Source organism: Leuciscus leuciscus, assembly GCF_965113295.1.
Source record: "Leuciscus leuciscus genome assembly, chromosome: 20".
In the NCBI taxonomy this organism is placed as follows: Eukaryota; Metazoa; Chordata; class Actinopteri; order Cypriniformes; family Leuciscidae; genus Leuciscus; species Leuciscus leuciscus.
In genome coordinates this window covers 24,355,465-24,370,355 of record NC_138744.1, presented here as the reverse complement: position 1 = coordinate 24,370,355, position 14,891 = coordinate 24,355,465, and the positions used below count along the sequence as shown (strand labels likewise).

The 14,891-nt window shown below is 37.7% G+C and overlaps 1 protein-coding gene across 3 annotated transcripts; it reads left to right on the top strand.

The window, feature by feature from the left end:
* LOC309484109 (terminal nucleotidyltransferase 4A-like) lies at positions 1 to 14,001 on the top strand. Of its 3 annotated transcripts, none has more exons than XM_082150306.1 (13): positions 1 to 1,516; positions 3,909 to 4,032; positions 4,661 to 4,707; positions 4,806 to 4,926; positions 5,563 to 5,670; positions 5,918 to 6,046; positions 6,293 to 6,506; positions 8,979 to 9,105; positions 10,226 to 10,332; positions 10,450 to 10,604; positions 11,175 to 11,303; positions 12,095 to 12,208; positions 12,723 to 14,001. In XM_082150306.1, the coding sequence occupies exons 1-13, from the start codon at positions 879 to 881 to the stop codon at positions 12,867 to 12,869; spliced, it is 2,160 nt and encodes a 719-aa protein (XP_082006432.1). In that variant the 5' UTR covers positions 1 to 878; the 3' UTR covers positions 12,870 to 14,001. The 3 variants fall into 3 exon arrangements, with proteins under 3 accessions (XP_082006432.1, XP_082006433.1, XP_082006434.1); XM_082150308.1 differs by having other exon boundaries at positions 1,137 to 1,254; XM_082150307.1 differs by lacking the exon at positions 12,095 to 12,208.
* The last annotated feature ends 890 nt before the right edge of the window (positions 14,002 to 14,891 follow it).

Genomic DNA, 14,891 nt, shown 5'->3' with positions numbered 1-14,891 from the left:
AGACTGTGGTTCCTTATGTAATTTTTCCATTTTAGTTCTGATCATTTTCATGGCAGGTTTTGAGAAAAAAAAAGAAGCTAATAGAACCTTAATGAAAATTTCTGTGAGTATGGGGATGCGTTGGTAACAGACTGAAGGTAAATCTAGTGACGGACAAAGAAATTCATCCATGTGATCTTTCACAGACTTGACACAATTTTATCTGCAATATATTGGGAGTAATAAGCTATGGTGGTTATCACTCAGATTTAACAATACATTTGAAATGATCTATCTTTGTAAGACATTTCGTTAAAGCCACTATCATATTGGCTACTTTGAATCTCCCCACTGGAAATTTTTCTTTGTTCTCATAATTCTGTCATGCTATGCTGCTTAAATTTCATTAATACTTGTGAACATAATTACCATTACTTTTTATAACCGTAAAATCAAGACTACATGCTAAGCTCTGTGACAAAATATTATGGAAAAATCACATTTAAATACCAAACCAAAGATACAAAGTATAGGATTGTAAGTTATTCATTAAACTGCAAACCTAGAAAATACTTGCATCACATTTCCATAAGGTTGGATAAATGGGTGGGGAAATGGAAGGGGGTGTGTTCGTTGCTCTTCCAGAAGAAATTTAAATTCCCAGAGACATGCGCACTCGACTCGAGATTTCCTGTGCGCCATATTGGAATGCTCTGGATTCAACAGTTAGCTGAGAAACGGCTCACGTAGAGGAACTATCTCGGTTTCTCCAGTCTTTCCCGGGATTTTTAAACTTCTACTCAGCGTCTCACACATTCACGTGAGTCTTGTAGCTCTTGAGGGCGCCTGTCTGCCCTTATGTGAGAGAGTGTTTGGGAGATTTGTAACGGTAAAGTTAGATGGATCCTCGAGTGTCTTGGATTCAGCCCGAACAGAAGGGACCTGCCAACGCTTTATGGATGCGCGTATGGGAAACCTCGCAAAGGCGAAACCACTGTCACCCGCTGCGGGTGAACACACCTGCGTTGGCGGCCGGTTTCATGAAGCAGTTAACGCTGTTTCCCACCAACACAGTTTTAAAACCTATTAACAATTTTACCAAACAGCTTTGCAATGATGGTGGTGCCATGAGATCTCCATACGCATGTTCTGGTCCTGCACCTCTTTATGTCACCCCTGTCGAGGTCAACGGTTGTGATTCTTTATCACCTCTATCTTCAGCGGATTCCGAAAGTGACAGTCCGACATCAGATTCATCATCTACTACTGGTGACGGTATGAGCTCAAATCCAGCCAAAATTCACTTTAACTTCACTGAACATATGCACAATATCAATAATTGTTTACAACAACAACATTATCAGCGGCTACAGACTCAAATAATGATGGACAACCAGCTTAAACACCACGCAGAACGAAAGAGACATGACAATAAAGCGAGCAAATATGGAATGAACCACTTTCTGTCCCACTCTAATGACAGTTATTTAAGTGAGACCCCATGGGCAACCAGAAGATACAGTCTAGGTATTAATGGGTAAGAGTACTTTCATTAATCTTGGGTATTTTTTTTTTTTTTTTACTTTGCTTAGTGTTACTAGGTTGATTAGTGATGTCAGTTAGTTGTGCATCGGCCTTTGTGGGGAAAAGGGACTAGGGTACTTTCTTGGTTCTTGCTGTTTAGATGTCTATAATAAATGCTGACCCAGATCGGCATTTTGTTTGAAATACTATAAACCAGAAGTAAAATGTATTTAAGTGACTAACTAACATTTGGTCTGTGGTGTTAATTAAGCCCACAAGTTCAAAGCAATGTGACAAACTGATGAGTGTGACAAACTGATGAGTCTGACAAACAAACAAACAAGCTTAAAGTCCATAAGTTTGGAACTGAATGTGTTTTATAAGCATACAACTATTACAAGGAAAACTATGATCAACTAAGGAAGACTTTGCCTCAATGGTGTAATGTATTTGCCACTGATGCAGGTCTGTATTAGTTCATTTTTAGACTACTGAAATATCTTTTGATTCTGTATTTAGAGGGTCACAGGGTGTATACAGTGAAAGTATAAATGTTTTTGTCTCATAACCACAGTTGCATTACCTTTCTTTCACAACCCGCAAAGGTTTTGGCACTAAGTTGAACTAACAATGAACAACTGGATTTTTAGTAACCAACATACATACTGTATAACTAACATACTGTAACAAATGTATTGCTCATTGTTAGTTTATGTTAGTTAATACATTAACTAATGTTAACAAATGAGACCATATTGTAAAGCGTTACTGAAATGGTTAATTCAAAAATGAAAACTGATTTAATTTTTTACATCTGTAGAATGTCCTGGATACTCTTTCCATATTCTTGATAACCACCCTAGCTCTCGATGTGAGCTTATGGATTCCTAAACGGAACGCTCTTTTGAGTCCGCTTTTTTTCCACAATATCAGTTTATTTCAGTTCACAAAAATGTACTTGTAAAACTGAACTTGCGACCAACTTAGGAAAAAATTGTCCTCGTAATCCTCACAATCTCTCTGTGGTTAAAAAATGTTCAAACTGATGTCATTCAAGAGATGAAGCAAAATTTCTGATTTTGATTAAATATAAAACATTTACTTTGTGGATTTACTTTCACCTTACAAAATAGCCTAAATGGAGTTTGAATTGAACTAATGTGGAACTTAATTAGTTCATGATCCAGTTCTCAAGTTCATCTCAGACTAAATGAGTAGGCTATGTTTACCTTACCACATGCAGAAAATCTCTTATTGCAAGAAAACTGCTCAAGTTTAAGCTAAAAGTGACATTTTACATGCAGTTTTAATTTTTTTATTGTTCATTTTTTTTAGCATTGTACTCTTAACTCCTATACAATTTGTGTTGCGTAAGCAGCTTTCTCCACACCTTTCCATTATTTTAGTGATCTGCTCTTTTTTCATGCACATACACACCCTTCAAAAACCTGTAAGAAGGTCATCATTATGGCATTGATTTCTGGCAGAAACATCTCTGGTCCTGTCCCAAGAGCCACACTTGCGGTCTTTGCACTTGACCATTTGTCTACTTGCATGATGTATTTCCTGTATTTGGTCCAGGTGTTCAAGCATGAAGACCACAAGTGTGTGCAGAACTTTTGATTTCCTGATGTAACACATTTACAACATTGTTGTAAAAATGCATGTTTTACAGAGCTTTACACTTTATTACTTAAATGTTCAATACTTTAAAATAAACTACATTAGTTTTCAGTAGTCTCTTATAACAGACAACACAAAATACCCAAACTGTGTCCCAATAAAGTGGGCAACACTCAATGTTTTGCTACTGAATTAAATGCAATAACTAATTTAACTTTCACTGTAAAGTATTTCTCGACATTATGCAATTTTAGGGCACGTGAGTTCCTTAAAGAATCTTTATTTTTAAGAGTGTGCGATAATTCATTATTAACGTCCATTGAACCTTTCCATTTCCACAAAAGGTTCTTTATATTGTTAAAATGTTCTTCACACTAAGAAAATAAAGTTCATTTTAAGAACTGCTGACTGAAAGGTTCTTTGGGGAACCAAAAATGGTTCTTCTAGCATCACTGCGAAAACCACCTTTTGGAACCTTTATGTATACACATCACTTACCCTCAAATACCTCTCTAAAGTGTGGATTTATGGAACTTAAGGAACTTTTCTGACCTGAGACAGTCTTGCGCATTTTTTTACAAACCGGGCATATGCCTATTATGAGCTCAGATGCACACAAGATAAGGAATGTTTTTTGTTTTTGTTTTTACACATGGGACAGGCATTTCCGCACTAATTTTACCTGGTGTCTGTTCATACAGTTCCAGTTTCATGTTATTCATATCATAGTTCTTCAATTGGAAGCAAGTTGTTGTAAGGATTGTGATGTTTATCTTTCCCAGCCTGCATGAGGAGATTGTGGATTTTTATCATTTCATGTCCCCACGCCCGGAAGAGGAAGCAATGAGGAGAGATGTTGTCAATCGTATTGAAGCTGTAATCAAAAATCTGTGGCCTACAGCAAAGGTGAGTCCAGCACAGAGAGATAACATGTTGCTGTTTGACTTTGGTGAGGGGAAAAAAAAGTATCTATACATTTACTTTACCCCATGTAACTCTGACATTCTGACAAACAATCCATCTTCAAGGCAACTAACAGAGACAATAAATGGCAAACACAAAGATTCATTAAAGGTCTAAAAAGACTTGAGGTCCTCTTCTGTTCAAATATTTAAGTAACCCCTCCATCAGAAAAAGAAGTCATCGAAGTATGCTAGGAAAGATGACCATGTTTCAAAAAATTTGGACCATGATTGGACCACCAAAATGGACCATGAATTTGCTCTTTTAAAGCTGAATGTATAAATCACTTCCTCAACCTATCTAAAATGTGTTGGGGAGTCAGCACTTTTTCAGTGAAGAATTAAACATCTCGCCAACAGCATGGTTAAGGAGATTACCTCATACATTCCTTCCTTAAGTACAATACTCTCAGGTCTAGTACAGAAGACCTACAAGTTCATCTTAAGATCTTAAGAAGGAGAGGTGACATTAAGTCTTTGCTTTTCTTTTGAGTGTCTGTCAAAGATTGCAGTGTAAACTGCAAATACTAGTCGATTGCCAGGTCTTTTTAAAGTGCCATTTCATCTTTCAGGTTGAAATATTTGGCAGCTTCAGTACAGGACTTTATCTTCCTACCAGGTATTGTATGATTGTTTACCTATGTTTAAACTTGCAGTGATAAATTGATTTTTTTTTATTGTTATTATATGATTTTTGTTCTTAATTGCATTATGTAGTGATATTGACCTGGTGGTGTTTGGAAAATGGGAACAAGCACCTCTGCAGCAGCTGGACCAGGCACTCAGACAGAACAACATTGCTGAGCCCTTCTCCATCAAACTACTTGACAAGGCTACGGTTAGTCATTATCAGCCTTGTTGTTCAGTGAGCACCTCAAGGTCATAGTCCTTGCCTCTTTATAGAAGTACCTTTTTTCTTTTAGTAGTAGTAAGGTTGTTGAGTTCAGACTGAAATGATCAGGGACCTATTAAATTTGTTTTGTACTGCATAGTTGTGTGTCTTTGCAGAGTCTTTGCAGCTTAGTTTCATTTAAACTTTTTGGACTAGGGAGGAATTTTGAGTTCTGAAAGTTAAAGCATCAACGTTTGTTCTCGTAGTAGTATGTGAAGTTCTTGCATTTTTGATTTTCTCATATCAACCATTTACATTTTTTTTTTTTTTTTATTCACAAGTTAAACAACAAATTAATGAACATGTAAGCAATGTGGGGGATGATTGTGAATGACAATGGCATTCAATTGCAGATTCTGTACAGAGCTAAATATTAGTTTCATAATTGCACTTAGACAGAATTTCTACGCTTGCAAACAGGGCTGCTATTGATGTGAAAGTACAGAGGGACTTTTTAAAATATTTTTTTTAAATATTTTTTTGTGGTTTGCTGGTCATTTCTAAAAAATAACAGTAATAATTCCAATACTCTTTCCAAAAACTAAGAGGAATCAATTTAGTAATCAGTCTTTTTCTGTACAGGTACCAATAATTAAACTGACTGACAGAGAGACAGATGTGAAGGTAGACATCAGCTTTAATGTTGAAACTGGTGTCAAAGCAGCTCGGTTTATCAAGGATCATCTTAAGGTGAGAGCTTGTTTTAATTCATTTAAATGAGCATGTTGAGCCCACATTAAGTGCTTGATTTGGTGCTGCTGTTGAACTGAAAACATTTAGCTGAATCTTGAAACACTGAATCTTGTGTTAAGAACTGATTTTCATTGATATTGAATGATTAATGTATCCATATCCTGGCCATATATGAAAATATAAATATTTCTGAGTGAACACACTATGTGCTGCTATTCTTTTACTTCCTCTCTTTTGAATACAGAAATACTCAGTGTTGCCATACCTGATCTTTGTGCTGAAGCAGTTTCTGCTCCAGAGAGATTTGAACGAGGTGTTTACGGGTGGTATCAGTTCCTACAGCCTCATTTTAATGGGCATCAGCTTCTTGCAGGTGAGGCACCAAGAAGGATATCTTCGTGTTGTGCTTTTATGCATGCCGTTTTCCAGCTGGTGTTACTCTCCTACTAGTTGATACCATTTATCCTCATTTTGCATTGAGCCATTTGACCATAATATTATAATGGTATTTATCCCTTGGGAACCTTGATGTTCATGATTGATCAGATATTTAAAACAAATGATTGATTTGGTCATTTAATTGTTACAATAAACAGACATGGTCTTTTGTTTGTTTCAGCTCCATCCCAGAATAGACTGCAGAGCTTCTAATATTAATTTGGGCATCCTGCTCATCGAATTCTTCGAATTGTATGGGCGGCATTTTAATTATCTGAAAACAGGCATCCGTGTGAAGGATGGAGGAGCGTATCTGGCCAAAGAGGAGATCATGAAGGTCATGGAGAATACATACAGACCCTCAATGCTCTGTATTGAGGACCCAAACTTACCAGGTATGAGGGCAAACCACCATAGATCAACCAGTTTTATCCCCTTGCAATGAAGGAAACTACATTTACATTTAGTCATTTAGCAGACGCCTTTATCCAAAGCGACTTACAAATTAGGACAAAATTCAGCGAGTCATCATAAAGAGGCAAAAACAACAACAACGCAAGAAGTGCTCAAAATACAAAGTTCAGGTATTATTCAGAGTAGCATTTATTTTTATTTATTTTTTTATTTTTTATTTTTTCTACAAGGTTAAGTGCTCACGGAAGAGATTGGTTTTCAGCTGTCTTTTGAATGTTGTCAGGGATTCTGCATTCCGGATGAGGGTGGGGAGAGTGTTCCACCAGCATGGAACTGTGAATGAGAATGTTCTGGAAAGTGATTTTGTGGCTTTCTGTGATGGAACCATGAGACGTCGCTCGTTGACCGATCTTAGGTGTCTGGTAGGGATGTAGACTCGTAGGAGTGAGTGAAAGTAGGAGGGAGCTGAGCCTGTGATAGTTCTGTAAGCAAGCGTCAGTGCCTTGAACTTGATGCGAGCAGCGAGAGGTAGCCAGTGCAGAGAGATGAACAGAGGAGTGACGTGGGCCCTCTTGGGCTCGTTGAAGACAAGACGAGCTGCAGCATTCTGGATCATCTGTTTGGTTGCACATGCTGGAAGTCCAGCCAGAAGAGCATTGCAGTAGTCAAGCCTAGAGATGACCAGGGCCTGGACGATAAGTTGTGTTGCATGCTCAGTTAGGAAAGGCCTGATCTTCCTGATGTTGTGCAGTGCAAACCTGCATGATCGAGCTGTCTTTGAAATGTGATCTGTGAAGGTCAGCTGGTCATCAAACGTTACTCCAAGATTTCTGACCGATCTTTTTGATTTGATTCAACTTTATTGTCATTACACAAGTACAGGTACAAGGCAACGAAATGCAATTTAGGACCGACCTGAAGTTATTAAGAGATACAGCATAACATGAGGAGAGTTGAGGAGAAAAAAAAAGGCAACCCCCAGACTATGTTCCAATAGGGAGTACAGTTTGGGGACAGTAAAACACCTCAGCACATTTGCACATAATCAGTACACAACATGAACACACAAGACTTGCAACAGGGGAGGGGACAGGGGGGTTGGAGGTAACCCAGCACAGGCAAGCAGCCATCCGGTCCTGCAGCCATTTCGGCGCTGGTCACAGACCCGCCTGTCAGACTGGTGGTAAAAAGCGTCGAAGGCGTGGGATGGGGGCTGGGGGTTGGTGATTGCATATCTGTATCTATGTAAGAGTTTCTGTATGTGTAGATGGGGTGATTAATGATGACTCTAGCTGGATGGTGAAGTCGTGCTGTAGAGACGGATTGGCAGGGAGGACGAGAAGCTCAGTCTTTGCCAGGTTGAGCTGCAGGTGATGTTCCTTCATCCATGTGGAGATGTCCGCCAGACAGCTTGAGATCCGTGCAGCTACTGTGGGATCATCTGGTTGAAAGGAGAGGAAGAGCTGCGTGTCATCAGCATAGCAGTGGTAGGAAAAACCGTGTGCCTGTATGATGTGTCCCAGTGATGTGGTGTAGATGGAGAAGAGGAGGGGACCAAGAACTGAACCCTGGGGAACACCTGTGGTCAGCTGATGTGCTCTGGATACCTCACCTCTCCATGCGACCTTGAAGGACCTACCTGTGAGATAGGACTCAAACCAGTGGAGTGAAGTTCCTGTGATGCCCAGTGATGAGAGGGTGGACATAAGGATCTGATGATTCACCGTGTCGAAGGCAGCAGACAGATCCAGGAGAATGAGGACTGAAGATTTTGAAGCAGCTTTTGCGATCCGTAGGGCTTCTGTGACTGACAGTAATGCAGTCTCAGTTGAATGTCCTTTCTTGAAGCCAGATTGGTTGACATCCAGCTGGTTGTTTAGAGACAAGAAGGATGTTAGTTGGTTGAAGACAGCTCTTTCAAGTGTCTTCGCAATGAATGGTAGGAGAGAGATAGGTCTGTAATTCTCTACAAATGATGTGTTTAGCGTTGGTTTTTTGAGCAGTGGAGTAACCCGAGCCTGCTTGAATGCTGTAGGGAAGGTGCCAGTATGGAGGGATGAGTTGATGATGTGTGTGAGTGATGGTAGAAGTGTGGGAGAGATGGCTTGTAGAAGGTGTGAGGGGATGGGGTCAAGCGGGCAGGTGGTAGGGTGACTGGAGAGGAGAAGTGTAGATACTTCTTCCTCGGTTAGCGAAGAAAAGCTGGACAGAGGGGTATTGGCTGTGGAAGGGGTCGGTCTGGGTTCCTGTCAGTCAGTCAAACTAGTCAGTCAAATTTATTGACTTTGATTTATTCTTGATGTTCTGGATGTCGCAATCAAAAATGCAAGTGGCACAGAGCACAGCTACAGAATGGCCAAAAAAAAGCATAGTTTGAAAGGCTGTGTTAATGCGAATTGAATTGAAATTAAACTAACCTTAAGCATTTGAACAAATGATTCTCTGTTTGTTAGGAAATGATGTCGGTCGGAGCTCTTACAGTGCCATGCAGGTGAAGGAGGTGTTTAACTATGCATACCTCGTCTTGAGTCACGCTGTATCTCCACTATCCCGCTCCTACCCCAACAGAAATATGGAAAGGTTAGTCCCAGATGAGTCCACAACTATTGCTTTTAAATGAAAATTGCTGCCCCAGCCATTTCTGTGCTGCTTGAATGTTTTTAGCCAATGACATTTTAAAGACTTAAAGGGTTAGTTCACCCAACAAAATGAATATTCCATGATTAACTCACCCTCATGCTGTTTCAATACTTGCATTCATCTTTGGAACTAAAATGAAGATATTTTGAATGAAACCTGAGATTTCTGTCCCTCCATTGAAAGTCCATTTTACCAAAACTTTGATGCTTGATATTTCATAAAGAGATCTTAAAATAATTAAATGGTTTAATCCAAGTCTTCTGAAGACACGTAATATAATGAACCGATTTAATTGAGCCGTTTATTCACATATAAGCATTAAATATCGCACATAGAGCAGTGAGCACATCAAATATGTTACACTCAGAAGCTTCCACTTACCATATTTGGTGTGTGCATCATTTGGGTTGAGAGTGACTGATAAAAATGTAACTATCCCTTTCACTTAGAATGTTAACATGCTATGAAATTTTACTATCCTCAATGTAAAATCACTTACTTTCATTTTTGTGGCTAGACAGTGGAGTAAGAACTTATTTGTGTTTTAATTTTGAGCAATTTCATGTAAATATGGATATTGTCCTGCAATGTTATGTGACTGTCCTAATCATTATGAAATGCATCAAAATGAATGTTGTGGATATTGAGCTCATTTAAATATTTGCATGATCTCATTGGAGTCTGCATGGCCATGAATTTACAACTGTACATGTATTGCATACATTTAGTTGACATTTGTTTATATTTGTACTTATTATTATTATTATTATTATTATTATTATTATTATATATTTATGTGGAACTACCATGTTCATTCATTCAGTCCTGTGATGTCACTCTGCTACATTATGCTTAATGCAAAAATGATTTCCATTGTTATTATGTAGGGTAAAGAATTATTACTATAATATTGTACTATAGATACAGTAACTACCAATGTTGTTCAATATCTCCTTCACAAATTAGTTTTTGGTTCTTTAACATGATGAACCTTTCTGTGCATTGAAATCTGTCAGCCTTATTTTGTTGGAGAAATAATGTTTACACTTTCAATCTCAAGCACATTGGGACGTATCATTAAAGTGACCCAGGGAGTAATTAGCTACAGGGAGTGGATCATTCAGCAGTGGGGGAACAGACACGATGCCAAGATGATTGACATTAAAAGTAAGTCATTTGAATCACACACAATTTTTTTGTGGAAAGTATTTTTTTTTTATTTATTTTTTTATGCTTTGAGAACGAAGGCCAAGTTGATTTTGACAATGTTTCTGGTCATTTTAGTCCAGAATGTTGTAGACTTGGAGAAGACCTCAAGTGAGAAGCAGCAGAGAGACTCCTCATCACCACTCAGTGCTGGTTCACCTGTGTCCCTGTCCAGCCTTCAACAGCACTCTTCATCATCTTCCTCTGTGTCCTCACTGTCTGGGAGTGACATTGTAAGTTCCTGGTGTAGTTTCTTGAAGGGAACTAGATATGAGGTTGCAAGAGAACTCATTAAAGGCACATGTCAGCACACTTCTGCATTAAATCCAATAAGTCAACTCACACAAGACTATTAAAAAGATAGTTTACCCCTTATGAAATTTCTGTCATCAATTACTTACCCTCAAGTTGTTCCAAACATGTATACATTTCTTTCTTCTGCTGAACACAAACAAAGATATTTTGAAGAATGTCTATAACCAAACAGTTGATGGACCCCATTGACTTCCATAGTATTTTTTTTTTTTTTTTTCTCATACTATGGAAGTCAACGAGGCCCATCAACTGTTTGGTTACCTATATTCTTCCATAAATCTTTTTTGTTCAGAAAGAAATTCATTCAGGTTTGGAACAACTTGAGGGTGATTTAAATGATGACAGAATTGTCCTTTTCTGGTCAACTAACCCTTTAAGTTTGCTGTCATTACATTGGCTTTGTGATTTGCTAAATTTACATCTGCCATTTGAGGATATCTTTTCTTTATCTCTCTCTCTTCATCTGTCACTATCTCTTTCTCTCCCAGGATTCTGACACACCGTGCAAAGCTTCAGTTCTTCATGAATTCTTTCCAATGTCCTGCATGACTGATACCAATCAGAAACCACAGAGAAAAGCAAACGTATCTGGAACTTTTCTGCACTCTGAAAGTCAAGTAAGGCCAACATTCCTCTGATTTTTATTTAATTTGCCCAGTTGATGGCTGCGCTCGAAAGCTTAGGCAGCTGACTTGATGCCTCGCTGCCCTATCAGGCAATGACTTTGCAGGCAGCTTTTGCGCACAAAGGCACCTCGCAAAAAATGATTTTGGACAGACTTCTGAGGCAACAATATAGAGAAAGCTTTGATGAAAACTAAGAAAATATTTGATTACTAAAATACAAATTTCTCACTAGAAATTACATCAAAAGTGGAAACAGTTGGTCAAAAATGTACATTTACACACAAACTGACCACCAACCACAACTTTCAGATGCCATGTTTATTTTTGCTAAACTGTCATAGAATTAAATACACAGTAGTGTGGGATATCAAAGGCAGCGACGGATACATATATGCTGCCTTGATCTATCAAATTAAGATATCTTAGTTGACAGAATGTGGCATGACTATTGGATTTGGACCTGTCTTGTTGCCTTCCTACCTCCTTATCTTGCCTGTGGAGGCAGCATTTTTCAGCTTTCGGATGCAGCCAATATGTCTCTCAGCAACTTGACTCACATCATCCACCATGTTATTAAAATAACTGCTTTTTTTTAAATCTGGGAGTCGTCTACATTTTAAGCGGTGTCAGAACGGGTTATTTATTTGAGCATCTTCCTCCTTTCAAAGGAGTCCTTATGTTCTGACAAAATACATTTTTGTTTGTTTTAAGTTGGCCAGTGGAATTCCAGTTGTGGTTGTATTTACCCATGCACTGTTTTGTATTCCCTCTTCCTGTTTCAGTCACACTCATTACCCAGCAAACAGTGTATGGATGCTTTGACTCATATGAATGGTGTACTCCATTTGTCTCCCGTTTACTCCAGCTCAATACCCAGCCAGAGTCACTACACTAATGTAAGGGACAAGTGTGATCATAGTAATGTGTGGGTATTTGCTTGTTTGTAAAGGTTTTAACGTAGTTGTTTTCTTTTCCCCCTCTTCAAATATCCCATTGACAAAGATGACACATTACATTTCCAAGGAGTTCATAAAAAAACAAGGCAGTGCTTGATGTAAATTGGGACTACACATTGTGTTATTTTTCAAAGACTTGCTACTGGTAGTAAATACTGGTATTAAATTACCAGGACTCAAATTTTGGAACCTGACCCAAACAAACTGCTGCTATTTAGTTACAGGCTGAGTGATGTAGAGTTTGATGTTGTTTTCAGTCCTTAACAGAATGTTAATGCATTATAAGTTTGCTATTAAATCTATTTTCTGTAATAGTAAAGTTTACATTGAATGTATTGACCGTCCTAGTTTCATTTTTATCAGTCAACATAGGTTGTTTGTGTTGCCTAAAGTATTGATAAATGCTTACTGCTGGCTGGTATCATACTTAAAATACTTGTATGTATTGTTTCAGAATGGCCAGAGGTTCAAGGGGCCTCCACACACTAATTGTTTAGAGCGCAACATTGTGCATGTTCCCAGAGGACATCATCCTCAGTATGGCCGTAACAGCTGGCGTCGGCGTCGAAGGGACACTGTTCCCATGAACCTCAGCAGATAGTGCCAACCACTTGTCTACCACTTCCACTTCTGCCCAAGATAAAGGATGTGGGCCACAGACCTTTGTTTTCCTAGGTCAAAGTTAACACTTCTGTTTAAGATGGGCATCATCTGAAATTGCACTTTGATTTTTGTCTAGTGCTCTTCCTGTGACTACACATTTAAATGTTCCTGATTTCATTTGTACATATTCCTTCCTTCCTATTTTTTTTTTTTTTCGTATACCTTCTTTTTTTTTCTTTTTTTTTACTGATACTTTTAGTTCATTTTTCATCTATTGTTATTGCTTTTCAGAATATTTTTGATAACAGAAATCTTGTTGCAGTACCACTAGGCTGTGATTTGCTTTTGTACTGTAAATCTTTACGTAATATTCTATCTTTGTGCAATATATTTTTATTTTATTTTAGTTCAATTTTTATTTTCTTAAATTGAATGTAAATTGACATTACACTATGGATCACTTTGTATGTACATATTATTTTATCATGTTCAAATCCATATCACAACCAGTTTTATTGTTGGGATTGTGGATTTGTGCATGTTAAAATCTTGTGTGTACTTGCTACATATTACTTGCTATCTGCTGGCCTTTCAGACATGCACTTAAGTTTGTAACTTAACATTTGCTCTGTATCAAAATCATCTCCCCTCTCAGACTTGTATACTGATTCCATGTTACGTGTAATTTATTTAACACTTTAAAAGTATCCGGTGAATTACTTGAATACCTTAGGTTAACCAATTAGTATTTTCTGTTGATCTCCTGATTAAGGACATACTATTTTTCTACAATTTAAAGGGTTTTTAATCCGCTCCATATTCTCTTGCATTTTCAATATGGTCCCGAAGCCAACTCTTAATTTCACTAGATGTTCTGAGAACGCTGAAGGTTTGATCACCAGAGAGGCTTTGTTACAAGTGTCTTGAAAGTGGAGTGGTTTGTGCCAATGCAGTGATTAAAAATCACGAAATGAAATACTAAAGGATCTACTAGAAAGTCCTCTCACCTGAATGCAGGTGATGTTTGAATGTAATATGTCTTAACTCTTAAGTTTAAGACTTTTTCTGATATACATTTTTTATGTATGTTTTGTACTCAAGTTATTTTTAAAATAAACATCTTAAACGGCTGCTGTGTTCTTTATGCCCCTTTTCTGATTTTATTTAATTTTTCTTTGTTTCTTGCCTCTTTTACACACCAAGCATGAGCAGAACACGTTTTGTGCCCATATTAACTGGTTACACATTTTTACACTGATGTACAGTAGTCAACATTTGAAGTGGATCAAAACCTTTCATCAAAGTTATACATGAATTTTGAATAATACCCATTCTTGTCTTAGGACAACTTTTTTGATCCACTTCAAATGTTGACTACGGTAGTACTGCGACATTGCATTGCAATAGTTTGGTTAAACATAGTGTGGTTGTTTCTGGATCAGGAAAAAGCCTTTGAGTTGACCATGACTTTTTGTTTTAAACAATATATGCTTTTGGGTTTTGAAAAGTTTTTATTTCTTGGCTCAAACTCTTGTTTATATGTTCATATTTTGTTTTAAAAATTGGTGGTGGTTTAAGTCAATCAATAAGAATATGGAAGGGTATTAGACAAGGATGGCCACTGTCAGGTCAGTTATATGCTTTAACGGGGGAACCACTGTTGTGTCTATTAAGAAAAGGTCTGTCCGGCTTAAGGGTTGGTGATGATACTCATTCTTTTAAACTGATTGCGTATGCAGATGACATTCCTGTAATTGTAAAAAAAAAAAAAAAAAAAAACATTGATATTATTAATTACAGTATTGGATTGTGTGAGAGAGCATCATCTGAAAAACTCAACTAGGGTAAAACAGAAGCATTTTGGTGTAATGATAAAACAAAAATGCCTTCAAGTTATCCCTGATTTTTTTTTATGAATTCAAAGGAGATGGATCTTAGTGGACTCTCTTCTTTTTATGCCTCAGTGTTTAATGCATGGCAGATTTGTATTGATTCTGAGACACCTAGTCAATGGCATCTA

Excerpts from the sequence above, each read along its gene's own strand:
- LOC309484109 (XM_082150306.1), top strand. The coding sequence starts at position 879 with ATGGATCCTCGAGTGTCTTGGATTCAGCCCGAACAGAAGGGACCTGCC. Across the intron at positions 4,708-4,805 it reads GGACTTTATCTTCCTACCAG|TGATATTGACCTGGTGGTGT; the intron begins GTATTGTATGAT and ends TGCATTATGTAG. Across the intron at positions 11,304-12,094 it reads TTCTGCACTCTGAAAGTCAA|TCACACTCATTACCCAGCAA; the intron begins GTAAGGCCAACA and ends TTCCTGTTTCAG.